The 23,441-nt window shown below is 54.3% G+C and overlaps 10 protein-coding genes across 10 annotated transcripts; 8 read left to right on the top strand and 2 right to left on the bottom strand.

The window, feature by feature from the left end:
* Positions 1-137: 137 nt before the first annotated feature.
* W97_05671 (uncharacterized protein) lies at positions 138-1,114 on the top strand (the record flags this gene model as incomplete). Its single annotated transcript, XM_007783405.1, has 3 exons — positions 138-250; positions 300-475; positions 540-1,114. The coding sequence occupies 3 exons, from the start codon at positions 138-140 to the stop codon at positions 1,112-1,114; spliced, it is 864 nt and encodes a 287-aa protein (XP_007781595.1).
* A 71-nt stretch (positions 1,115-1,185) lies between these two features.
* Positions 1,186-1,503, top strand: W97_05670 (uncharacterized protein; the record flags this gene model as incomplete). The annotated part of the gene is made up of 1 exon (XM_007783404.1): positions 1,186-1,503. The coding sequence occupies one exon, from the start codon at positions 1,186-1,188 to the stop codon at positions 1,501-1,503; it is 318 nt and encodes a 105-aa protein (XP_007781594.1).
* A 514-nt stretch (positions 1,504-2,017) lies between these two features.
* W97_05669 (uncharacterized protein) lies at positions 2,018-5,672 on the top strand (the record flags this gene model as incomplete). Its single annotated transcript, XM_007783403.1, has 9 exons — positions 2,018-2,052; positions 2,142-2,188; positions 2,259-2,276; positions 2,324-2,399; positions 2,459-2,619; positions 2,683-2,763; positions 2,811-2,868; positions 2,918-5,528; positions 5,586-5,672. 9 exons carry the CDS (start codon positions 2,018-2,020, stop codon positions 5,670-5,672), a joined length of 3,174 nt encoding a protein of 1,057 aa, XP_007781593.1.
* A 1,768-nt stretch (positions 5,673-7,440) lies between these two features.
* W97_05668 (uncharacterized protein) lies at positions 7,441-9,325 on the top strand (the record flags this gene model as incomplete). The annotated part of the gene is made up of 3 exons (XM_007783402.1): positions 7,441-7,988; positions 8,049-8,616; positions 8,699-9,325. The coding sequence occupies 3 exons, from the start codon at positions 7,441-7,443 to the stop codon at positions 9,323-9,325; spliced, it is 1,743 nt and encodes a 580-aa protein (XP_007781592.1).
* Positions 9,326-10,998: 1,673 nt separating this feature from the next.
* W97_05667 (uncharacterized protein) lies at positions 10,999-11,760 on the top strand (the record flags this gene model as incomplete). The annotated part of the gene is made up of 1 exon (XM_007783401.1): positions 10,999-11,760. The coding sequence occupies one exon, from the start codon at positions 10,999-11,001 to the stop codon at positions 11,758-11,760; it is 762 nt and encodes a 253-aa protein (XP_007781591.1).
* Positions 11,761-12,176: 416 nt separating this feature from the next.
* On the top strand, positions 12,177-12,863 carry W97_05666 (uncharacterized protein; the record flags this gene model as incomplete). The annotated part of the gene is made up of 1 exon (XM_007783400.1): positions 12,177-12,863. One exon carries the CDS (start codon positions 12,177-12,179, stop codon positions 12,861-12,863), a length of 687 nt encoding a protein of 228 aa, XP_007781590.1.
* Positions 12,864-15,803: 2,940 nt separating this feature from the next.
* W97_05665 (uncharacterized protein) lies at positions 15,804-16,574 on the top strand (the record flags this gene model as incomplete). Its single annotated transcript, XM_007783399.1, has 1 exon — positions 15,804-16,574. The coding sequence occupies one exon, from the start codon at positions 15,804-15,806 to the stop codon at positions 16,572-16,574; it is 771 nt and encodes a 256-aa protein (XP_007781589.1).
* Positions 16,575-17,816: 1,242 nt separating this feature from the next.
* On the bottom strand, positions 17,817-19,274 carry W97_05664 (uncharacterized protein; the record flags this gene model as incomplete). The annotated part of the gene is made up of 3 exons (XM_007783398.1): positions 17,817-17,932; positions 17,996-18,660; positions 18,730-19,274. 3 exons carry the CDS (start codon positions 19,272-19,274, stop codon positions 17,817-17,819), a joined length of 1,326 nt encoding a protein of 441 aa, XP_007781588.1.
* Positions 19,275-20,217: 943 nt separating this feature from the next.
* Positions 20,218-20,635, top strand: W97_05663 (protein transporter Sec61 subunit gamma; the record flags this gene model as incomplete). Its single annotated transcript, XM_007783397.1, has 5 exons — positions 20,218-20,253; positions 20,306-20,321; positions 20,374-20,427; positions 20,482-20,519; positions 20,570-20,635. The coding sequence occupies 5 exons, from the start codon at positions 20,218-20,220 to the stop codon at positions 20,633-20,635; spliced, it is 210 nt and encodes a 69-aa protein (XP_007781587.1).
* A 611-nt stretch (positions 20,636-21,246) lies between these two features.
* Positions 21,247-23,332, bottom strand: W97_05662 (uncharacterized protein; the record flags this gene model as incomplete). Its single annotated transcript, XM_007783396.1, has 2 exons — positions 21,247-22,437; positions 22,493-23,332. The coding sequence occupies 2 exons, from the start codon at positions 23,330-23,332 to the stop codon at positions 21,247-21,249; spliced, it is 2,031 nt and encodes a 676-aa protein (XP_007781586.1).
* Positions 23,333-23,441: the final 109 nt, after the last annotated feature.

The raw sequence follows: 23,441 nt of genomic DNA, 5'->3' as shown, positions 1-23,441 counted from the left end.
GTTATCTAATCGCATCTCCGTCAAACTCCACAGAATGTTCGACATCCAACAACCGGCAGCAGTGATGGAGACGTAGTTTTACCAGATGCAGATACATACAATCCACGAGCACATTGTTCCCCAGCACATTCATCGAGATGCCGGCTGAAGAGCTGTCCGACGACTATGTTGCAGAACTTCTCAAAAAGGATGCCAAAAGCAGTTCCTCCAGATACGCAGTCATGGGGTTGGGCGCGTTGTTGCCCAGAAGGTACTGCTCACCTTATACACATAGAATATGTATTACTAACGATTGATAGAACGGGACAAGCCCCAAAACCCAACACCAGGTTCTTGCGCAACATCCTCCGCGAGACGGACAGCCACAATGCGGCGTTATTAGCGAAGGAGGCAGAAGACTCAAGAGCGAGGCTGAAGGCGCTGCGTAAAGAAGGAGCAGGAAAGCCACAACAAGGCCTTCGTGATTGCCGAATTGGTGAGGGCAACGATCGTGGAGACCGTCGGGCAACAAAGCGCCGCCGTATAGACGACAGCGCCAGCGAAGCCGAGGACAGGGATCGTCAGCGAAGGCACCGCGGCAGCGGCTCGAAACGGCATCGGTCTGGTTGGGACGAATCTACAGGCCGCGAGCGTCTCAGCCACCGGAGATCAGGGGGCGAGGACGGTGAGCGCGCGGAGCATGGGTCACGGCGAAGGCATAGAAGCCGTAGGAAGCACAGTAGCGATGATGAGAGTGGTCGGGCGCGCAGTCCTCGGCGCCAGCATAGGAGTCGAAGAGAGGAGCACACCAGCAGCTCAGACGAAGCGTACGCCGAACGGAAAGAGAAATCACACCATAAACACAGACGCCGCAGATCACGAACTCGAAGCTCATCACGATCCAGGTCACCAGATCGACGTAGAAATCAGCGGTCCTACCACAAGGACAGAGAGAGATCGCCATCACCCAGATCTCGATCGACCAAGAGATCCAAAGAGCCGCGCCAAAGGGGGGACCGAGAACATGACCTCCATACTCGGAACAGCGTTACAAACGGCAAGCAAGGAGCATCAACACCAAGGTCTCCATCGCCAGGAGCAGCCTACGATTCAGACCCACTGGAAGCTCTCGTAGGCCCGCTACCGCCACCCCCAGCCCCTCCTGTCCGCAGCCGTGGCCGAGGAACCTTCAACGCCTCGTCCGCAATGGACGCCCGCTTCGCTTCTACCTACGATCCCACAGTCGACGTCCAACCCGATCCTGAGCTTGACGACGACTGGGATCAAGCGCTTGAAGCCTTGCGGGACCGCCAGAAATGGAAACAGCAAGGAGCGGATCGGTTGCTCGCTGCTGGTTTCACCATGGACGAGGTCAGGAAGTGGGAAAAGGGCGGCGAGAAAACCGAGGAGGATGTCAGGTGGGCGAAGAAAGGCGAGGGAAGAGAGTGGGATCGCGGGAAGGTGGTTGAGGAGGGAGGTGAGGTGGAACTGATGGCAGAGTGGGGGCGGTTGAAAGGGACGTAGAACAGACCACAGACTACAGGAGCTGCTCTGTATACTGCCTGTTTGAACATGCATATGCCTAGCCGAGACCTGTGCTTTGTAGTGATAGAGTGTATAACTGGAAGCCCTTACACCACTCTCCACGCCGCATACTGAGCCTTTGTGCGGCCTTACTGTCGTGAAACGAGAAAGTTTATCTTGCATTCATGCACTACAAAGCATAGGTTTCCTGACAATTGAGAGCGCCAATACGGGTGCGAGTGCTAATGGCTAATCCGCTGTCGAGGGGGGCGGAACATACGAGCCCGCTGACGACGCGCCAAGAAACCTCCGAAGCTCCAACCATACGAGCTTGCGCAAAGCTTCCCCCAGTCGCAACTGCCCTTTCGAAATTCACACACAAGCGCTCTGGATGTTCGTCTTGCCCTCTCCATCGCCCTCACAACCACCTCTTCCTCCAACGTCCCTTCCTTAGCAGCACTCATAGTCCACAGCTCCTTCCACACTGGCTGCCGGAGGAAGCGTGATAGCCGCCATGTACGGCTCAACTCGCAACGTAGATATGGGAAAGTAAGTCGCGCCACCAGCAATGCTACCTAAAGCTGCGCGTATCATGGCACTGTGGTGTCTCATAGACGGAGCTGACGCTCGATATATAGGCAGGAGTCTGAGCTTGCGACAAATATTCGTAAAGCTACAAGCATCGGTACGCCCATCGCTCGCCCGCTACGCAATCCAAGCCTTCTCCGTAGCTGGCTGACCATCATTTTGTGCAGAGGAATCGGCGCCCAAACGTAAGCTCTAGCAGCAACATCGCAGTAAACAAAGCTCATGCGCTCAGGCAAACATGTCCGGAGCTGTATCGTGTATACTTGGGACCACAAATCCTCCCAGTCCTTCTGGGCTGGTATGAAAGTGTAAGTGGCCCATGGATACCAGATCTCGATCCTCGACTGACGCCAGAGCTCGCTCACAGACAGCCGGTCCTCGCCGACGAAGTCCAGACCTTCAAAGCCCTCATCACGGTCCATAAGGTGTTACAAGAAGGCCATCCCATCGTTTTGAAGGAGGCCCAAGCGAACGTCAACTGGATACAAAGCTTGTCCAAGGGTGTGACCGGCTCAGAGGGTCTTAGAGGTGTGTTCGCGACGACGCGCCGTGTGACACATAGTCAGGGGCGGTGGCGCTGACGGCTGGCAGGCTATGCGCCGCTGATTGAAGAGTACATATACTTCCTACTGGCAAAGCTGGCATTCCATCGACAGCATCCGGAGTTCAATGGTGGGTTTCGCCTCAGTTGTCGCTGGACCAGTGCTGACTGGGACAAGGTACATTTGAATATGAGGAGTACATAAGCCTCAAATCCATCAATGACCCAAACGAGGGGTATGTCCGCACGCTCTTGCTTTGTTGCGACTCCCTAACGGTGCGCTAGGTACGAGACCATATCCGACCTTATGACCCTACAGGACCAGATCGATTCTTTTCAAAAGCTCATCTTTTCGCACTTCCGGAGCGGAGCGAACAATGAGTGCCGCATATCCGCTCTCGTGCCACTGGTCCAGGAGAGCTATGGCATTTACAAGTTCATTACCAGCATGCTTAGAGCAATGCACACAACACTGGGCGACGACGAAGCTCTAGCACCACTCAGGGGTCGCTATGACGCCCAGCATTACCGCCTTGTCAAGTTTTACTACGAATGCTCTAATCTCAGATACCTCACGAGTCTCATCACAGTGCCGAAGCTCCCCCAAGATCCACCGAACCTCCTCTCCGAAGACGAGCAAGCGCCCGCCCTACCAGCGCGACCCGCGAAAGAAGTCGAGGCGCCACCATCTGCACCTACCTCGACACCTCCGCGGACGGCGTCTGTTGACCCTGAGCCTATCAACGAGTTCTGGAAGACTCAGCAGAAACGACAGCAGGACGAGTACGCCGAGGAACAGCGAAGGCTGCAGGAGCAATGGGAGGCTGCTCAGCGTGCGCAACAAGAGCAGCAGATGCGCGCACAGCAAGAATTTGAACAGCAACAGCGGCTGCAGGCTGAACAACAGCGGCTAGCTCAGGAACAGCTCATGCGCGAGCAGTATCAGCAACATACGCAAGGGCGCATGGCGGAGCTGGAGCGGGAGAATCTCAATGCGAGAGCCCAGTACGAGCGCGATCAGCTCATGCTTTCGCAGTACGATCAACGGATGAAGAGCCTTGAAACGGAGCTGCAGCAGCTGAACGCCAATTTCTCACAGCAGTCCTCCTCTAAAGATGATCAGATACGGGCATTGCAAGAGCAGCTGAATACATGGCGGAGTAAATATGAGGCACTCGCGAAGCTCTACTCACAACTACGGCACGAGCATCTTGAGCTGTTGCAGAAGTTCAAGAACGTGCAGCTCAAGGCAGCTTCTGCGCAAGAGGCTATCGACAAGCGCGAGAAACTGGAGCGGGAGCTGAAAACAAAGAACCTGGAACTGGCTGACATGATTCGCGAGCGAGATCGAGCGCTTCACGACAGGGACCGGCTGACTGGCAACAACAGGGAAGAGGTCGAGAAGTTGAAGCGTGAGCTGCGACTCGCGCTCGACAGGGCCGAGAATGCGGATCGGTCGAAGGGTTCCGAGCTTTCTGCGCTGCTGTCAAGGCACAACAGGGAGATCGCGGATCTTGAAGAAGCGCTGCGGAATAAGACCCGTGCCCTTGATGAGATTCAGATGAAGTATCGTGAGGGCGACTCAGACCTTGAACGCCAATTGCGCGAGAAGGAAGATGAGCTGGAGATCTTCAAGGCTGGCATGGATCAGACATTGCTGGAGCTGAATGAGCTGAAGCTGTCCAATCAAGACAATGACCATGCTCTTAACGGCGCATTCGACGAAGTTATCCTGGACCAGCTGCGAAAGATCAATGACATTATCGATTCGGTGCTACAAAGCGGTGTTCAGCGCGTGGACGACGCGCTATACGAGCTGGACTCTTCCATGATAGCAGGAAATCAAAGTGCGTCCGGTGCATATGTGCTTTCGCAGATCGAGAAGGCCTCGCAAGCTGCTATGGAGTTCTCCACAGCCTTCAATAACTTCATCGCCGATGGACCGAACAGCACACATGCAGAGATCATCCGGACGACCAACCAATTCGCGGGCTCAGTCGCCGATGTACTCAGCAATACCAAGGGCCTGACAAGGTTCGCCTCGGACGACAAGAAGGGCGATCAACTGATTGGTGCTGCGAGAAAGGCAGCACAGTCGACAGTCGACTTCTTCCGGTCCCTCCAATCGTTCCGCCTGGACGGCCTAGAAGCGATGCAAAAGACCGACGTAGTGATAAACAACAACAACGAAGTGCAAGTAAACCTCCAAAAGCTCTCCAAACTTGCCGACGCCTTCGCGCCGCGGACCAAGATCACAAACGCTTCCGGCGACTTGGGCGACCTCGTCGACCGCGAGCTGACGAACGCCGCAAACGCCATCGACGCCGCGACAGAGCGCCTGACGAAGCTGATGAACAAGCCGCGAGACCAGTACTCAACCTACGAGCTCAAGATCCACGACTCGATCCTCGAGGCCGCGATCGCCGTCACGAACGCCATCGCGCAGCTCATCAAGGCCGCCACCGCCTCGCAGCAAGAGATAGTCCGCGAGGGCCGCGGCACCACCTCGCGCACCGCCTTCTACAAGAAGCACAACCGATGGACCGAGGGTCTCGTCAGCGCGGCCAAAGCCGTCGCCCGCTCCACAAACACGCTCATCGAGACGGCGGACGGGGTTATCAGCGGGCGGAACTCGCCTGAGCAGCTGATTGTAGCGAGCAACGATGTTGCGGCATCCACGGCGCAGTTGGTAGCGGCCAGCAGGGTCAAGGCGAGCTACATGAGCAAGACGCAGGAGAGGCTGGAGGGGGCGAGTAAGGCTGTCACGAACGCGTGTAGGAGTTTGGTCAGGCAGGTCCAGGATATTATCGCGCAGAGGAATCGGGACGAGAATGAGGCGGTGGACTACAGCAAGTTGAGTGGGCATGAGTTTAAGGTTAGGGAGATGGAGCAGCAGGTATGTGTGCCGCGAGTCGTATTCCGGTGGTGGGGAGGTGAACTGACAGCGCGTTAGGTCGAGATTCTGCAGCTAGAAAACAACCTTGCGCAAGCAAGACAGCGGCTGGGGGAAATGCGGAAGATTTCTTACCAGGAGGAGTGAGTGAGCCTGCAGGGGTGTTGTGCAGCTGCATCAGAGGAGTCTTCCGTTGTAGGTCATTCTTTTGCACCATTACTTGTTCATAAGCGTGCGCGGAGGGCCTGGGGCTTGGTATACCATCTCTTTACCTTGGGCAAGGAGCTCTCTATGTTTGCTCTAAACGGACACGTCCCAAAAGGGTAAAGATGGCACTTCCGGTAGAACGACGCAGTCTGGGCGCAGTCTGGGCTTTCATGTGGGCGCCGCGAAAGAGCGTGAGCCGTTCAGCGCAAAAAGCAGTTCAATCGTAAATGCACCAAGTTACTCCGTGGGGCCGGCAGTGCGTTCTCAAGTTTCAGTGGCTTCATCAAAGGTCCCTCATGAAGCTCGTGCGTCCTTTGCTCCGCAACGTCTCCACAGCGAAACTTGCCATTGTTGATTAGTGTCAGCAGCTTTTGGTAGTCAAGTCGGCACTACAATTCTTTGCGTGTGACTTTGTTTACTCTAGGGTGATCTAGTCCCGGCTTGCGACACGTCTCAATTTCAGAGACAAGTGTTCAGACGGCAGTAATCCACTGCTGGGACCTTAGGATTGGATCGCGCAGTATATCGATTAGCTATGTCAGGTGTTGGAAAGGCGGTGTCGGTTCTTATTCTGGACGATTTGCTGGTCACATAGTGAGAGCCGCCAGAGTGCATGGTTTATCTATCGCATGCCATGTCTTGCCTCCTGTAATGTAGTATCAAACACTGTCCAAGCTCGTTTTGTGCCAGGAGGCGACTTCACGCCTGGTGTATCAAAGAGATAGGGTTATCCGAGTACGCCACAGCTTTTGAGAGAGAGAGAGTCTCATCAGTTTGCTTACCCTACAAGATAAGCATGTCTTTGAGGTTCTTTGACTGGCATATGGTTCCAAGTGAAACCGAGGACCACCCCTCTAGAAAATGGTCGGCAGTCTAGGATACCTACTCAAATCGCATGATTATGAGATTGGTCACATTTTGGCTGGCCTTCACCAAGCCAATACTTGACTGAATTCATAAATTTTGTGTCGATATCTCAAAGCTCTCCCCTCATTCCTCTCATTTATGTGATAAGTTATTCTGGTGTTCGTATTTGATATCAGCGTGGGTATGCTCGTCCATTGATGCGGCGTGCGTCACCGTCGTCAAAACTCATCTGCCTCAAACGGCAATCCAGCGCAGGCCGAACGCCTAATCTGTGCGCCTAACCCACAACAGTAAACCCGGTGTATCAGAAGCCTCATCTGGCGACGCCCGGCGCGGCAACGACAGCGCTGTTTCGATATCGCACGCCACTGACAGCAGCGCGCAGCCTGTTCTGGAGCCGAAAGAGGGAACAGACGGCACCTGCAGTGATTTCCATCGAGCGCCAACCGCGCAGCGCGAATCATCTGCAGATCGTGACAGCGGTGACGGGGCTAGTCGTGCGTCAAACAGCCCATCGCCGGCGAACCCGGTCCCTGCTGGCCTTCTTGGCTGCGGTTGTGGGAGGTCACGGTGGGCTGGGTGGCCTGTTTCCGCCCCGGGCCTGGGAGGGTCTGCAATCATTGCTGTCATCGTTTGTGTGTGGTCGCCCGCTTCGCTGATCCAAAGGACATCATTCAGCAACGGCGGACCGCCATTACAACTCCACACTTTCTGCTGCAACAACGCGTAGGGCGATGCTGTGGTAGTCCTCCGCGCACCCACGACCTTGAGGCAATCCTCGCATGACCGCTGCCGTGCTACCGGGACTTGCAGCAGAGCGCTTGGTGGCGCACGCCGAGACATGCCCTCACTCGATGGAGCCCCCGCCGACATCTCCTCCGCGAAGCTGATCTTCGACGACCGGTTGTATGAGCAGGAAGTTCTCGGCTTGAAAGAAGGACAGACGGAGGAGAAGCTACAGGATGAGATCGCAGCGGAAGCCAGACAGCTCGGCATAGAGCCATACCTACTTCATGGCGTCGCACACACCTCCAAACCGGCATCTACCGTCACCATCTCCAGCGAGCACCGAAGCTCCGTCTCTCTCGAGTCGCGCGGCTCCCACTCTACTGAATTCACCTCCGATCCCTCCCGCAGCTCCAAGGACCAGGCCGATCGTCCGCCGTCTTTCACCAACAGCCAGCGCCAGCGGCCATGGGCTCCCGACGCCAAGGAAGAAGACGCCAGGACGTCCAGCCGGCCGACAGTCCGCTACTCTTACTCCTACTCCGAACCCCAAACTGCCTCTGAGTCCACCTTCTCGCTCTCCTCAGCGCTATCAGGCCGTTCCTTAAGCACGAAGCGCAAGCGCGGCACAAGCATCCTCTCCATGTTCCGCAAGCAGCCCTGGTACCCTCTACCCCCCCATCCATTCCCCCCTCTCTACGCCACAGCTAATCCCCCTCGCAGTGACTGCAACTACTGCCCCCAGCTCTCCCACCACCCCCGCCAGACCTACAAGCTCGAATGCGGGCACTCCCTCTGCAGAATCTCCATCCGCCAGCGCGCCCACGACGCAACCGAGGATCCGACGAAATGGCCCCCAACGTGCTGCGACAAGCCGATCCCGGACTCGATCCTCGGCTCCGCGCTCAAGGGCGAGGATCTCGCCAGCGCGCTGCGGCGCATGGCGCTCGCGGATGGCCTCACTAACGGCACGAACAGCGCCAGCGGTACGGCGTCCGCGCGGAACGTGTCTGCGTCGCCTAGTAGTCGAAACACGCGGTCGCGACCCGTGACGGCGTCGTCGGCGGAAGAGGCGCCGCTGTCGCATCGGCAGGAGGAGGAGAGCGAGGACTTGGCAAGGGCGACGGCGGAGCCGACGTTTCGGGCGCTACGGGCGCAGCAGGAGCAGGAGTATGAGCGGCTCGTCGCGTTTGAGCAGAAGCAGCGGAAGGCGCTGGCGGGGTATCAGGCGTGGTCGAGGCGGGAGTTGGCTGGACGACACGATGAGCGGGAAGAGGAGCTGAGTAAAAAGGTCTGTTGCTCTTCTCCCGTCTAACCGGTGTTTTTCTTTATGGGAGGCTTTTTTTTTTGCGGGGGCTGACAGAAGACAAAAGCACACCGAAGCGCTCGAACGCCTCGAGGAAAAGCAGGTCGCCGCAGAGCTCGACCTACGCGCCGCGCACAGAGAGGAGCAACAAAACGCCGACACGGCGCTCAAGTACATGGAAGCCTACGTGAACGGCTCCTCCGCCGCGGAGAAGCGGCACATCGTCACCGCGGAAGACAAGGCGCGCCTCGCGTCCCAGCGCGCCTTGAAGCTGAAACTCGACGCACGGCACGAGAGCGCCATCAGCGTGCTGCGCGCGAAACAGGAGCGCGATTCGAAGGCGAAGTTGCAGAAGATGCAGGCGGAGAGGGAGCAGCTAGAGGCGGAGGCGGAAAAAGAGGAGAAGGCGCTCAAGGAAGAGCAGTGTGAGGAGAGCCACCGGCTCGCGATGCTGGCGCGCTCGAGGAGGAGGAGAGTGGCTGCAAGATGGGACCTCAGGATGGAGGTGTGGAAGGCGGAGCTGGAGAGGGAGAAGGGCGGGGCGTTTCATAGGCCCTTGCCGGGTGTGCCGTGGCCGCTGCCGGTGGGCGAGACGATGGATCAGTCTGCGCTGGGGGGACGGAGCGCGCTGGATGAGTATGAGCGCTTGGCTGGTGCTTGTGAGGAATGGGGAGGCTCGAGCGGGGCGCAGTAGACGTGGGAGACATGCTTTTGCGCGAGGGAAAGGGTTCTTAGCGAGGCGTTTCGGTGTGGGGTTGTGGGTTTAGTCGTTCTCTGCGGAGCGGGATACCCCTTCATGACAGCAGGAGGGAGCACAGCCTAGTCCTTGTAGTTTTGTAGGCAGCGCACGTCATTGACGTTGCTGAGGAAAACCGAAGCAAGGGATATATGATAAGCGCCCCCTTTTTAACGGCCGCGGCCAGACGCTGCCCTTGGAACTGAAGACTTCCTACTGTGCTGAACCTGTGATGCTCACTTACTCGTCCTTGAACACAGGAGCTAGCACCACTCTGCTCGGTCCCTAGGATTTCACCGCTCCTGGTCTGATCTTCTCATGTAGAAAAGGCTGTCGCCTCGACAGATAAACAAGGCGTGTTCTCAACCGACCCACCCCAAATGAATACTATAAGGGTGCAAAGGGCGCGCTGGCTAAGATTCTTTCGGCAGCTAACAACAACACCTGAATATCGACACTCATATCCAGATCCCCCCTGTCAGATTCAGTCTGCGCCACACTAGACACCATCTTGGGTTCTTGTCCTCTGGCGGCGCAGCTCAAAGGGATCCGTCCAAGGCTGGGCTGAATTAATCGCGGTCGCACCTTGCCCGCAGAAATCCATGCACTCACCCGGGCAGGCGCGATTAATTCAGCTCAGCCTTGGTCCCGCAGCCTCGTCTTGTCGAGCGTGCCCGCGACCTTTGCTCACCAGATGCCTTTCTGCGCAGGCTCGCACCGGCGAGAATTTTGTTCTAATGCAGTACTTGCTAGCTAGTAAGTGCCATCGAAGCAATATCAAGGCCCAGGCTCCTTTAAGGACCAACGGTGATGAAGACAGCGCTCTTCGATACCTAGTCCAGCCTCGCGGACATAGTATACAGCCCTGTTTCCACGTGCGACACACAGCCCCGGTCTATGAAGGCTGAGCAGCCCTTTACCATCGCTATTGGCGGCATTGTATTCTGGCCTGATGCGTATCGAGGCTTTATGACTGCCAGCGTGTCCTCACATATCCCACTGACAAGAAGCACGCAAGGCTGCCACCGATGGAACGTAAATTTACCGGTTTCTATCCCTCTTCTCTTGAACTTTCGTTCGTCCGAAGCAATTTTTACTTTCAGTCGAACGCTTCTTAAAACGGGTCAACATCTTTTTCAGCCTGTGTCGCGCAGGCCAAGGCACACATTTCAATGCCAGGATTGCCATCCAGTGTTGCTCACCACGGGTGTTGCATAGACCTTATCAAGGACTCTCGAGTGGTGATTTCAGATCATCCGAGCAAACTATGCATCACGTGTCAGAAGATTGACTTTGTTTCTCTGACCGGTGGATGGCAAGGTGTAATATGCGTCGGATCCGACGGCGCTGAAAGACATTCCAGGTGTTTCCACATAGGCCCACTACGGAATGTTTTGGAGAAAACGTTCTGTCCCAGTTGTCGTCTCATTCTCTCTGCCGTGCAACGCAGCGATCTTAGAAGCATCTCTGAAAGCACAGCGATCACCATCCGAGGAGAGCATCATTTAGCTGAGCTGCGGAGACCGAATCGCGTCCTGTACCAGATGGAAGCGCTAAAAGCAAGACGTGGGTTCTTGGTTCGTCTCATTCATGTATTCATCCACAAAAGCAGCCACTTAGGCAGTAAGAGGATGGCCGGTACGATTGTGAGAGCAGACGAGGAAAAGCTTGGGGATTCGAATCGCTTGAGGAGCCCGAACTTCAAATCTGAGGAGACATTCCACATCCGCGGTCGACCCATCCCGCCCAAGGCCAACCTCGACTTGATGAAGCAATGGATGCAATTTTGCGGTTCTGAGCACCACGAATGTCGAACCCCGACTCTGACAGTGTCGAAGACGCAAAGCATTCGCCTGATTGATGTTCAAGAACACAAGATCATCTTGACTTCCTCGGCAAAGGACTACGTGGCGCTGTCGTACGTATGGGGTCCAACTACCGCTCCATTACTAACCCGAGAAACTCTATCACAATATTCTGCCACGAATGGGCTCAAGGATGCGATCATTCCTCGGACCATATCAGATGCCATGGGACTCGTGAGAGACCTCGGAACACGGTATCTCTGGGTGGATTCTCTCTGTATCGTACAGGACGATGATGACGACAAGAAGCAACAGCTCCCGATGATGGGAAGCATTTACAACTGTGCAGAACTTCTTATTCTGGCGGCTACTGGCAGCGACGCCCACGCAGGACTCTACTCCACACAAAATACCAAACGACGAGAGCCGCAACCGATTGAGGAAGTCGACGGAATTCCCTTTACCACGGCCCAACCACCAGCTCAGGAAACCTTGATGTGGACTACTTGGAATCGTCGAGGATGGACATTTCAAGAGGCGATTCTCTCACGCCGTGTGCTAATATTTACAGACGGTCAAGTTTACTAGAATTGTCATGTTGATGCCTGGAGCGAAGACCTTAGTAGTGAATCATTCACCGCCGGACTGGCACTTGATGCGATCAACTCGATATGGGCAAATATATTTGAACGTGGGACATGCCGCACGCACATCTACTGCCACCTGGCTGAGACCTTCTCTCGGCGAGCTTTCAAAGAGGAAAGAGATGTACTCTGGGCATTCATGGGTATCCTTCAGTACATGAAGATTTACTTTCCGAAGTGTTTTGTCTGGGGTCTTCCAAGGGAGAGACTGGATGCAACCCTACTCTGGTCGGAGAATATAGGTGAGGAGAATATGCACCCACGGGGGCACAGCATACTATCGTCACGGAAACTGGCCACTCTCGTGATCTCCGATTCCCATCGTGGGCGTGGCTCTCAGCAAGTGCAAGCATCTCCTTTATGGATCCATGCGGCGCCTCAATCGTCTCGGAGGTCGCCTGGAACGACTCTTTCAAGCAGGATGATCAGACATCAGCTGCATACCTGAACACAACCTTGTCAGACGACCGCGCCAACCAGCAAAAGCACCAAGAGAATGTCAACTTGCTCTCCGTGTCAGCTCCAGATTTCATGGGTTACGGCTTATTGCAATTCACCGCTCAGACAGCAGTTTTGAACCTCAGGTGGAAGAGAGGCGCATCGGTTGCCTCTACCGAGACAGGGACAAGCATTCCAGGAGGTTGCCTGGAGGGTGAAGGGAAGCCAGACGGAGATGGATCGCGAGTGGAGTCCAAGCCCTGTCCCTTTAGACGGATCGGCGCGACCATTCATTCCTTGACAGGAGAGCTTATCGGCAAACTTAACGTTCCTCTTGTGTTTTTCGGCGACAAGTCCGAACGCTCTGGCGAATTCGTGCTACTTTCTTCGAACGCCGAAGAACAGTCAAGCGAGACTTGCAAGAAACTCATTGATGGAGTCGACTGTGGGACTATCAAGCATGTCAATGGGTGCATGCACATTCGAAGTCGGAATGTCATGCTGGTCGAATGGGTTGGGGATATTGCCTACCGACGGGCACTAGGTCAAGTAGAAGTTGATGGCTGGGCGAAAATCAAGACTCAGGAGAAGGAAATCATTCTCGGGTAGGGGATCATTTCAATGGGCCGTGATTTGCCCCGACAAGAGATGAATCGGGGGACGAAGATGAAATGGCAAGGGTTCCGAGCTCGTTGCGGTGCAAACCTGAGCAGGCTGAGCCGGAGTTGAGTCTGGTGGTCTCTTGCGAACTAAGCTGACGCGCAAACAATGTATTTCCTTGCAGGTCATTCTGGTTGTCTTTTGCCAGGTTTTACCATGACCACAGTATTGGAGACGTTACAGTGGCTATGAACATGCATGTTCTTGCGACCCAGACAGGAAGACATTCGCGTCCAACGGCGCCGACAAGAGACTCGGAACCGCGCCTGCGGTGCTAAGTTGGTTACGAGTATACTCCGTATCGTAATCAAGTCGGAAGACACTTCGGCTGAAGCACATGGCCTGACGTCCTCGCATCGCTTCGGCCCTCTTCGAGTACGGGAGCCTCCAACATATGCAGCGCTCGACCTGGAGACTTCAGATGGCTTCGGATGATCTTGAGCGTACTTCTGATCTTGCGACTGCGGCTTACCGGGATCCTCAATACGAATCATACGAAGGAGCGGCCTCGAACTGTCACTTGAAGCTTACGCGATCCGCCGGCTTGAGGAACGCCCGTGGTTGAAACGTTGATCCATTTCCAGGTCCATACTAGGAGAAGTTGACCATGGTAGCTTCGTTGCCCAAACACCGGTCGGGTTTCTCCCTCACCCAGGCGTTTGCTGATTGAGCGCTGTGAGTACCTAACAGCTCGTCTGAGATAATCGTACAGAGGTAGCTACCAAAAGTCGTAAGACACGCTAAAAAAGCCACGCCGGCGCCACCACGTACCATACCGCTTTAGGCAGTTGGTAGACAGGGGTGGTGGTTATAGGAGTAATTGCAGGGGTGAGATTTTGGGGTATATATAGGATTTTGAATGAGGCTATTGAATTTGCTGGTGGAGCAGCTGTTGAGGCTTATTACCAGCGCCTTCTATATAGTTATTGTCGCCTCCACACTTAATAATCTTCTGGATATGATGGAGTATCCTCTTAATCCAAGCCTGGATTTTGTACTGCGGTAGATCCTGCCAAGCTCGGTTCTAAACCTTCTTTGCAACTACTCTTATTATTAGAGCGCTTTTTGAGTGGTGACGCGTTTAAGATATAGCTAGCATGGCTCGATTATGTTCATATCGGGCGAGTTGCCAACCTAAAGGAGGCGTTAAACGGCAGCAGCGTCAAAGACAGCTTATTAGTGTTAAGAGGCGTGTAATAGAGCCTTATCCTCTTAAATAATCATTCCTAGACGCTTAATAGCGCACCGCTTAGTAAATGGGAGCAGCTTTAGCTTTAAAATCACGGCTTAATACCACCACCAATCGATGCCTTTACCATTACCTCTTGTGATCCTTCCATTCTCTTTTATCCAACGCCATTAAGGCTTCTTACCCTCTAGATTTCGCAACCCTATTCGCCACATGCTTATTTCAAGCTTCTATTCAATCTTCTTAACCGGCTTCAGCTCTTTATTCATCTTATTAATTACAGCTTTTACCTACCGTTTTTTAGCAGCTGTCTTCTTTTCCTAAATATGATACGGCCCCTTTTCATCATAAAAGAAGCAGCCCTAAAACATAAACTCTAAATACTCCTTCCACCACTCCCGAATGTAGCTCTTTAGGACGCGTTCATCAGCTTTACGCTATATATAATAATAGCTCTCTCTTTAATAACCAAGAATAACGCTTATCTCATCACTCTAAATAACGTTTTTTTAATCTTCTAGTATTTAATCCTAATACCAGAGCGTAAACTAGAGCCGTACCTCTTTCATTATAGCTATTAAGCCTGGCTTGCATGTGGGCTCTAACTTCCTAAATCTGGCTCTTTTTAATATGCGCCATATTATTATAGTAGAGACTTCAAGCTCACTAGCTAGTGCTTAACAGCTTTTCTCTCGGCTAAACCAGTCTTTTTAGATAGCCTAGATAACCTTCTTCTTAAACTCCTCTATCTGCTTTATCGGCCGGCCGCTGCGAGGCTTATCTACAAGGTAGGCATCTCGGATAACTAAATTAATGCTAGAATTATAGCCTCGGTCGGCGGCTTATTTGGCTATCGTATAGATTCGAGGTTTTAAGATTCCGGTCCGCGCAACAATATGGGAAATTGGCAGGCCTTCGGTCTTTAGGGCTAACGCTTGCGCGCGTGTGGCAAGATTATGCTATGAGGGCATATTAGCGTGGTAATAGAGGTTAAAAGAAGCTGGTTAAACTAATAAAGCTGAAGATGGGACTACAATTAACCCTGTTTAGCTATGAATTATAGTAGAAGGCTAGACCGCCTACCTAGATAGGCTTAGCGCTAGTGGCAAGGGGCTTTCTTAGCATTTTAGCGTGTCTTGCGACTTTTGGTAGCTACCTCCGTACACCTGGACACTCGTACTCTGCCACTTTGCACATTTGGGCCGGACCGCTGGTTGTTCCGGCCCTTAGTAATACGGTCGCAAGATGCTAGGGTCCCTCATCCAGCGGCGCTTTGCAAGCAAAAGGACGAGACGAGACGCAGATAAAGCTTGGTCAAGGCTAGGTCATCAGAACAAATCAGCAGAACTTTTTGTAGCTCTAAAATTGAACAGTTCCTCATGTTGCTGAATTGTTGATGTTCCTTTGCAGTGTGATCACCCAAGCGTACGATTCCTGCGGTGAGAACCACGAGTAAACGAGTAGCCGGTGACCACGGATTCTTGATTCTGCCCTTGGTCCAAGGTTCATATTTGCGCTATCAAGCCTAGCGAAACTTATAAACCGGCAGCCAGCGCCTCTTCCTCCACCATGCGAATTCATGTATTCCACCTGATTCGATTCAGCCTTCGAACGTACGGCATAAACCAGCAACACCTTTTCTCACAATTACCGAACCCCCCTTGCTTCTGGCCTCCAGTGTGCCTCGTTCTCCTTCCAACATGGCATTCTACGCTCCCGTCGACAATATTCCAGATCCACACTATCCCATTGACCCCCTTGGCATTGAGAGAAGATGGCTGATCGAAGCCCCGATCAACTCCGTCGAGGTTCTTGAGGCTATACTCAAGCCGGCAGTGCCTTATAAGGTTCATCAAGCCCGCCCGATACGCCAATATCGGCCGGGTCCTCTGACTCAAAGCGAACAGAATTTGCAAGACTGTCGGAATAGACTCTTTCTGGACCGCGAGGTATCGTTTGTAATCCTTGGCTTTAGGGAATGCTATCGCCTCTCCGACTGGTTCGAAAAGCGTGGGTTTTGGAGCCCCCCCTTTAGCCAATTCACAATCCCGTGGTTCAGTACGAAGAGGGGCAAATATCTCAGCCCTGTGGAGTTTGCGCTGTTTTCCGAGGTGAGCGACCACACCAGAGCAAATGGTCTCACTCGCGAAAGCGCAACGCGGGCTGTGCTCGAAGAGTTGGGATTGCTCGGTCAGAGTTTGTCAAGAAGTCTTCTACCTCATGGCGCCGTAGCTCTTCCGGAGAACTCCACCGCCTGGATCAAAGGCCGCCCTGGGACAACAAGCGAATACACCGCGTCTGCCGAGCAGATCTACGAAGCACGCCGCAGTCATGACCAAAAGCACCGACCAGCCCTTTCGGCTGAGTCGGAGCACGGACAGACCACCTCCTCCATGTGCGAAGCCATTTTGGACGAATTCTTCGCAGACTTCCTCGCCCGGCAATGCCAGTCTGATCGCAGCCAACTTTAATCTCAGGAAACACTCGATACATGAAGGACCAGGCCACTTCAGCGCTCTCCGTGGGACCAGATCTGCAATCAGGTATCGAACGCTGCCTTCGAAGGCCCACCCTATCCGTTAAGCGTTTTGGTATCAGTAATTCCGGGGGAGAGTTTGTGTTGAATTTCAAAACTGGATCCTGCGAAGCCAACAGTGCTTTCGCACTTTTGCTTTTCAACAGTTTGCCACTCGATCGACCGAACAATCCAATATGGACGAATCAGGGTGAATGTTTGGTGTTGCAAATGGGCTTGGAGTTGCAAATCCGCTTGGAATTACTATTGGCTAACAGTGCAAACCCTGACTTGTACATACTGTCACCTAGGTGACAGGAATTGCCGAACTCCGAAGAATAGATAGGTCTTTAGTTAGCTTAGGGAGTTTATAAATAGACGTAATCCTCTATAGTATACTACTATATAAACATGTGCAAGCTATATCTGGAGGTAGGATGGCTAGAGTAAAGATCTCTAAAGACATAGTAAATTAAAGAGATTTTGTTGATTTGGGAGTAAGTAGTAAGTCCGGTAGTTTACGAGTCCGGCGATTTATATCACTCGCGTGACTGTTAAATTGCAGCCGTAACAACGCTGGCAGTCCATAGAAAAGTCCATAGCAAAGTTTTAAGAAGCCAAGAATCAACCGCTTTGACGTCTTTAACAGAAGCGCAACGGTAGGGAAGACTCTCCGTCAACAAATTCTCTGAACTCTAGCTCGAAGGCGTAACAAGCTTCTCGCGACTGCCCTCAACCTCGCATTTCCTTTCCCAATATACAAACTCGCCCAGTCGGCGTTGAACGGTTCAACCGGCGAGTAACGAACGTGATGATCGTTTCTGCTGCACGAATCTCAAGTGATGGTAGTGACTCAGTTTCGAAGCCTACGCCGAAACACAAGCCCCTTCAGGATCCTAGCTTCTCACACCACAGGGTTCTGGGTGCACCTCTCCTTTCAGAGTTTGAAACGAGTTTTGACATTGAACGCCGCTATCTTGGCCAGAAGAGCTTGAGCTGATGCGCCGGACAAGCCAGCCTTGCGCCAAATCGAAGTGATAAATCTATATTTTTGCAGTGGCCTTTTTCGTACCGAATGGTCGCCGGAGAGCACCTAATAGCCTGATCTCGGCGGACAGGTAAGCACGTATCGATTAACGCCGAGCGAGTCTAGGCCGCGCTGAGGCGGATCAGCATCGAGTCTCGAAAGACGTTGAGTCTACTCTGGCCGTAGCCTCTTCGCACCATGCGGATTCGAGTACGGATCCTCGGGCCTGTTCTGCTGGCCAAAGAACGCCGGATTGAAGTGGCCCGGCGTGCCAGCGCCAAAGCCGCCTGCTCATGTGCCGTGAGTCAGCCCACCCCGAACAACGACATGAAAAGAGTCAGGACACTCACCTCCCATACCACCCATACCACCCATACCTCCCATTCCCATCCCGCCCATCGGCATCCCGCCCACACCCATGTTGCCCATCCCCATCCCACCCATGCCCATGTTGCCCATGTTGCCCATCGGACCCATCCCCATACCTCCTCTTCCGCCGCGGTTGCCCATACCGCCCCTCATGCCGCCCATCATGCCCCCACGGTTGAAGTTGCCGAACTGCGGCATTCCACCCATTGGCCCACCGCCGAAGCCCTGTCCCTGCATGCCTCCCATGCCTCCCATATTGCCCATGCTGCCCATGCCTCCCCCGTAGCCCCCTTGCATACCACCCATTGGCTGCTGGAAGCCTCCCCTGTTGAAGCCACCCATGTTGCCTCTGTTGTTGTTGTTGTTGTTGCTGTTGAAGCCTCCGCCTCTGCCGCCGCGGTTGAAGCCGCCCTGGTTGTAGGTGTTCTGCATGCCGCCCTGGTTCCCGCTGTAGTTTCCGCGACTGTGCTGACTGCTTTCCTTGCGGTTGACGACGTCTTTGGGGAGGGTGCGGTAGGGGTTTGTGTGGGGGTTGTGGAAGGCGGCCGTGTGCTTCTTGGCGTATTGCTGGCCTTGGCCGAAGGACTCGATAGTGTGTTTGAGGGCCGTGGCTGCTTGGGGAGATTGGAGCTCGATGAAGACTTGGCTGTTGGGTCATGATTCTCAGTAGCTGTGTTATGTGTATGGAGATTGGGTGAGGGTAGAGGACTCATACCCTTTCGACTTGCCGTTCACCTTGTGCTCGTTGAACGTAACGTCAATCACCTCATCCTCGCAACCGCTCTGATTAGCCCAGCCACGGACGTCGTCTTCGTTTGTCCACCAGTGTAGGTCGCTGACAAGCAGTGCTGTCGTGGCGCCGGCGTCGATTGGACGGTCATCGGCCCCTTCTTTCCGCTTCACGCCTTGCTGAATTGGCGCTTGTTTCGGCGGCTGGAGTTGGTTGCGCGCTGAGCCTCCCGTACTTGCGATCTGTTGGGTCTGATCGGTTTGTGAGGCCTCTTCTTGCTTGATGTTGACGTTAGACTCTTGGTTGGACGTGTCGTAGTTCTGAGGAGTGCCGTTGGTGTGAGGTGTTTGATCGTACGTTGTGTCTTGTCGCATGTCATATGAGCCGTCATGTTGTTGTATCTGTCCGTTCGCATTGGCATCCTGCTCCTGCTCCTGCTCCTGCTCCTGCTCCTGCTCCTGCTCCTGTTGGAAGTCCTGGGCGGAGTCATCCCCGTAGATGTCGATGTCGAAGTTATCCTCATCAGCCATGGTGAATGAACAGGGTTAATCAGTCTTCAAGTCAAAAATCTGTTTTCCTTGATTGACCTGTAGTTACAATGCGTGCGAAGCTATGACTGAAGGTACATGTCTGTGAGGTGTGAGATAGCATATTAGCAATCGGTAGATACAAGAGGAAGCATTGAAGACAACCATCGTGCGAACTGTTAGGCCGCCTTCAACCACTGTCGACAGTGATAGAAAAGGCGCCTCGTCTTGCAGCAAGCGACGCAAGATACATGGAGAAAGACACCGGCGGAGATACGTACACTTCCCCGTTGGCTGGTAATGAGCAATCCAAGAATATCGGACAAAGATGCGCGATGTGTGAGAAGTTCCACTGCCAGAGCGGCTCAAAGTGGAAAACAGAAGTACACCAGGATTTGACTATCGCAAGCTCTGTGCTTGACGATGGTTCTTGACAGATGCGGATTCCCAGATGCGTCTTCAAAGGCTACAGTGTCCGAAGTCCCCAATATTCAGCGCCGTAGGTAGAGAACGGACGACAAGCAACGGTGCAAGATGCGTGCGCTGAAGTGAAGTGAAGCCCGTTGTCGCTATCCTCCACAGCTTCTCCTAGACGGTTTGATACCGAAGCCTGCCGCTCAGGTCAGTATGTGTATCAGGTTATAGACCGTAATCTAAAGACGGCTTGTCTATCAGTGAACGTTTGTTGTAGGCGGTGGTTGTGGTGGTTGCAGTGAGAGACGGAGGCTGTTGCGGATGGCGTCAATGGTTTGCCTGTCGGTGCCTTGCACGTGACCGTTCCCCGGAGTCCGCAACGTCGCATGAACCTTAAGAAGCCGCATCTGCACAGCTTCATATTTCTATCATACCCACGCCCACATCGACCTCTCCAAACACTCGAACCGCTTTACCACAACGTACGTCGAGCGCCCCACACAATCCATCCATACGTACACTCGAAGCCACAATGGATCAAGTCAAGCATCTGGCAGATCAACCCAAAGTACGCCCTGCCCCCCTATAGCGCCCTTGAACCACTACTAACAAACTATCAGGAGTTCCTCAAGGAGGGTGCGGACCTTCTAACCCTACGCTACGCTTCCTAAACTTACGATCCTGCCAGGCACCCAGTTCCTCAACCGCTGCCAGAAGCCCGACAGGCGGGAATTCATAAAGAGTGCGCCGACTACCTGTCGCCCTCTTACAGACCCTTGGCTGACGGAGTTGATAGTCTCGCAAGCTGTCGCAATGGGCTTCATCATTATGGGCGTACGTACAGACAATTTAGCCGATTCTTCTCCATGCTTACCTCAACACAGACCATCGGCTACTTCGTCAAGCTGATACACATTCCGGTCAATAACATCCTCGTCGGTGGCGCATAGTGAAAACGGGGCTGCGGAAGGAACAAGCGGAAAGGGGTTTAGGCTATGGCACAGCGGGACAATCTCTCAAGGGCGCCCCGAAAGAGGGGGCAGATTGGTCGATGGCGAGACTTTCCAGTGGCACGATACCATTCTCGGGGTCAGGCGGGGTGTTGGGCTTGATTTAGTCTGACTTTCAGTATCTGTGAATCCACTTTCTAGCTTGAGTGTACAGAGTTCATCCTCCAAAACCAGCAACAGTATCCAGAATCTCACGGGATGAATGAGATACTGAATCCAAAATACGTCGAACTAGTTGCGAGTGTGCGAGCATGGTCGTCAAAGTGGTTCGATACGTCCAAGAGCAACCCGTTTCAGCCATCGAAGACTAGGTTTTATTGCTATTGCTGGACCCACATCCCACAGCTGGGCTCCAGCCCCGCCTCCCCTAAACAATGAACCGCAAATCTGTACCAACATCCCAGCATCCGACTCCAAACTCTCCCACCAACGCCTGCGAATTTGTATCCTCTACCAGCATTCTCCATGTTTGCCATGATTCTTCGATTCATCATATCTCCATAATGTTGCATGCCAGCATAGTCCCCCATATCTCCCCAATCCCCACATCTCTAATCGTCCTCATCATCCAAAACCCTTCTCCTCCTCGCCCTCGCAAACAAATTCTCTCCCGCCCTCCCGCTGGCATAAAGACTCTCATCATGCTCCAACGTCGCATTAACCCTCCTGGCCCCTCCCACCGGTCCCCCCTCCTCTCTCTCCACGCCATCGTTCCAACTATGCACCGTACACGTGCCCAAACTCGTGCCCCACCCATTCCAGCTCGTCGCCGCAATAACCGGCGCATGCGGATGCCAACTCGCGTCCCGGACGCACGTCTGCCACGTCCGCCCGTTGCGGCCCATGTAATCGTAGCTGTCTGCCAGCAGCTCGTCGTCTCTGGGCCTGCTGTTGCGGGTCGCGGCGAGGACGTCGACTTTGCCCGCGAGCGTGGCGTCAAGGTTCCAGATGTAGACGCTGCCGTCCGAGGAGCCGCTGTAGACGTAGCGGGCGTCTGCGGAGCCGGGGGGCGCGAAGTGGCACCGGATGAGCGTCTTGAGGACGGAGTGGCCGCGGAAGGTCACCAGGCTGCAGTCGTAGGGGTGCGGGCGGTAGTCTTCGTCGTCGTAGTGGCTGGTGCGGTATTCGAAGCCCGTGGTGTACTTGTTGATGTCGATGCGATCTGCCTTCTCTGTCGGCATCATCTTGCGCAGGTCCCACAGCTTGGCCGTTTGGTCCTTGCCGTTGCTGAGGATGTAGCGCCCGTCGCCTTTGCTGTCGACGTAGGTCAGCCCTTCGGTGTGGCCCAGGAAGACGCCGGCTTCGCGCCCGTCGCCCATGGAGCGTCGGTCCCACACTTTGAGCGTCGTGTCGTCGGATCCGGAATATAGGATGTGCGGCGAGTTTTCGTCGCCGAAGCACACGGCGTTGACGTCGTCTTCGTGGCCTGGGATTCGCAGGATGCTCTCCTGCCGCTCGATGTCGTAGACATAGACGCTGCGGTCGCCGGTCCCGGCTACGATTTCTCGCCCGTCGCCCGAGAAGCGTAAGGACCAGATCCCGAAGTAGGGGTGGTAGCCGAAGCCCCGCCGGCCGGTGCGGCCTGTGTCGGCGAAGTTGAGCATCTGGGGTTCGGAGGTGTCGTGTGGGTCTGTCGGGGCCAGACAGACGATGGAGCGGATGGAGGAGTAGGCGAGGTATTTGTTGTCGGGGGAGAGGGAGGCGTCGGTGATGGTCCATTGGCCGATGGGGTAGTCGACGGTCTGCGGTATATGGTTCAGTAGAGAACTTTTTAGCGTATGTAGAGCGAAGTGTTACCTTGTAGTACTTCCAGTCATACGGGTTCGAGGTGTCGTACATCCGCACCCGGAAGTCCTGTGCACAGGAGAAGAAGAAGTTGCCGTCCTTGGAGAACTGGCCAGAATAACAGCGGGCATTGTAGTGGATGATCAAATCGGCGCTCGTGGACGGTATGAGACCTTGCGCTATCAGGTTGTTCGTACTCTTCTGCCGTCCCGGACAGCCAATACCAAGCTCCCTCCGCATAAGCCTGTAAGCCAACTTCTTCTCCCTCTTGAAAGTGTCCTCTGCGCGGTCGTTGGCGCCGAACGTGCCGGATTGCATCAGCTCCCGACCAGTGTCGCTCGGCACCTTCTGGAACGCTTTCCGGCCTCGACCTCTCCTTCGCCGGGGTGCGAAACCAGTGCTATACCCAACATCCGGTTCGCTATCCTCGTTCTCTTCCTCATCCTCATCCGTCGCCCGCCTCCGGCGCCCAGTATGATCCGCGAATATCCTCCGCAATCCCGCATGCCCCAGTAGCTGCAGCATCTGCTCCCTGGTGATGTATATGGGCTGCCTAGCAGCCTGAGGCTGATTCGCATCCGTTTCTGTCTGCTCGCCCTCTTCGTCCCGCGCTGCCTCGCTCTCCGGCTCTTCCGTACCGCTCACCTCGAACTCGATGTCGATTCCGCTGAGGCTCGACTCGGCGTCATGGTAGCTGCCGTCCTCAGTCCCATCCTCCTCCGCCTCAAGGTACTCGTCCATGTCGTCATCCTCGTCTACCCAGTCGTCCGAATTGGAGTCGAAATGGACGAGTGCGGCGGGCGGGCCGTCTGCTGGCGGATCGTTCAGCGCGGAGGCTCGGCTGGTGCTCATGGTGGGGAGTGAAGGGGGTATTCCTGGGACGGACAGCTGCTGGAAGGCTGTGCTGGGGGTTCACGACAGCTTCCCGTCTCGATTGTCAACTGCTCATAGACGGCTCTTA

This window comes from Coniosporium apollinis, assembly GCF_000281105.1.
Source record: "Coniosporium apollinis CBS 100218 chromosome Unknown supercont1.26, whole genome shotgun sequence".
In the NCBI taxonomy this organism is placed as follows: domain Eukaryota; kingdom Fungi; phylum Ascomycota; class Dothideomycetes; genus Coniosporium; species Coniosporium apollinis.
The sequence above is the reverse complement of the archived record's forward strand: the minus strand, read 5'-3'. Positions and strand labels throughout refer to the sequence as shown.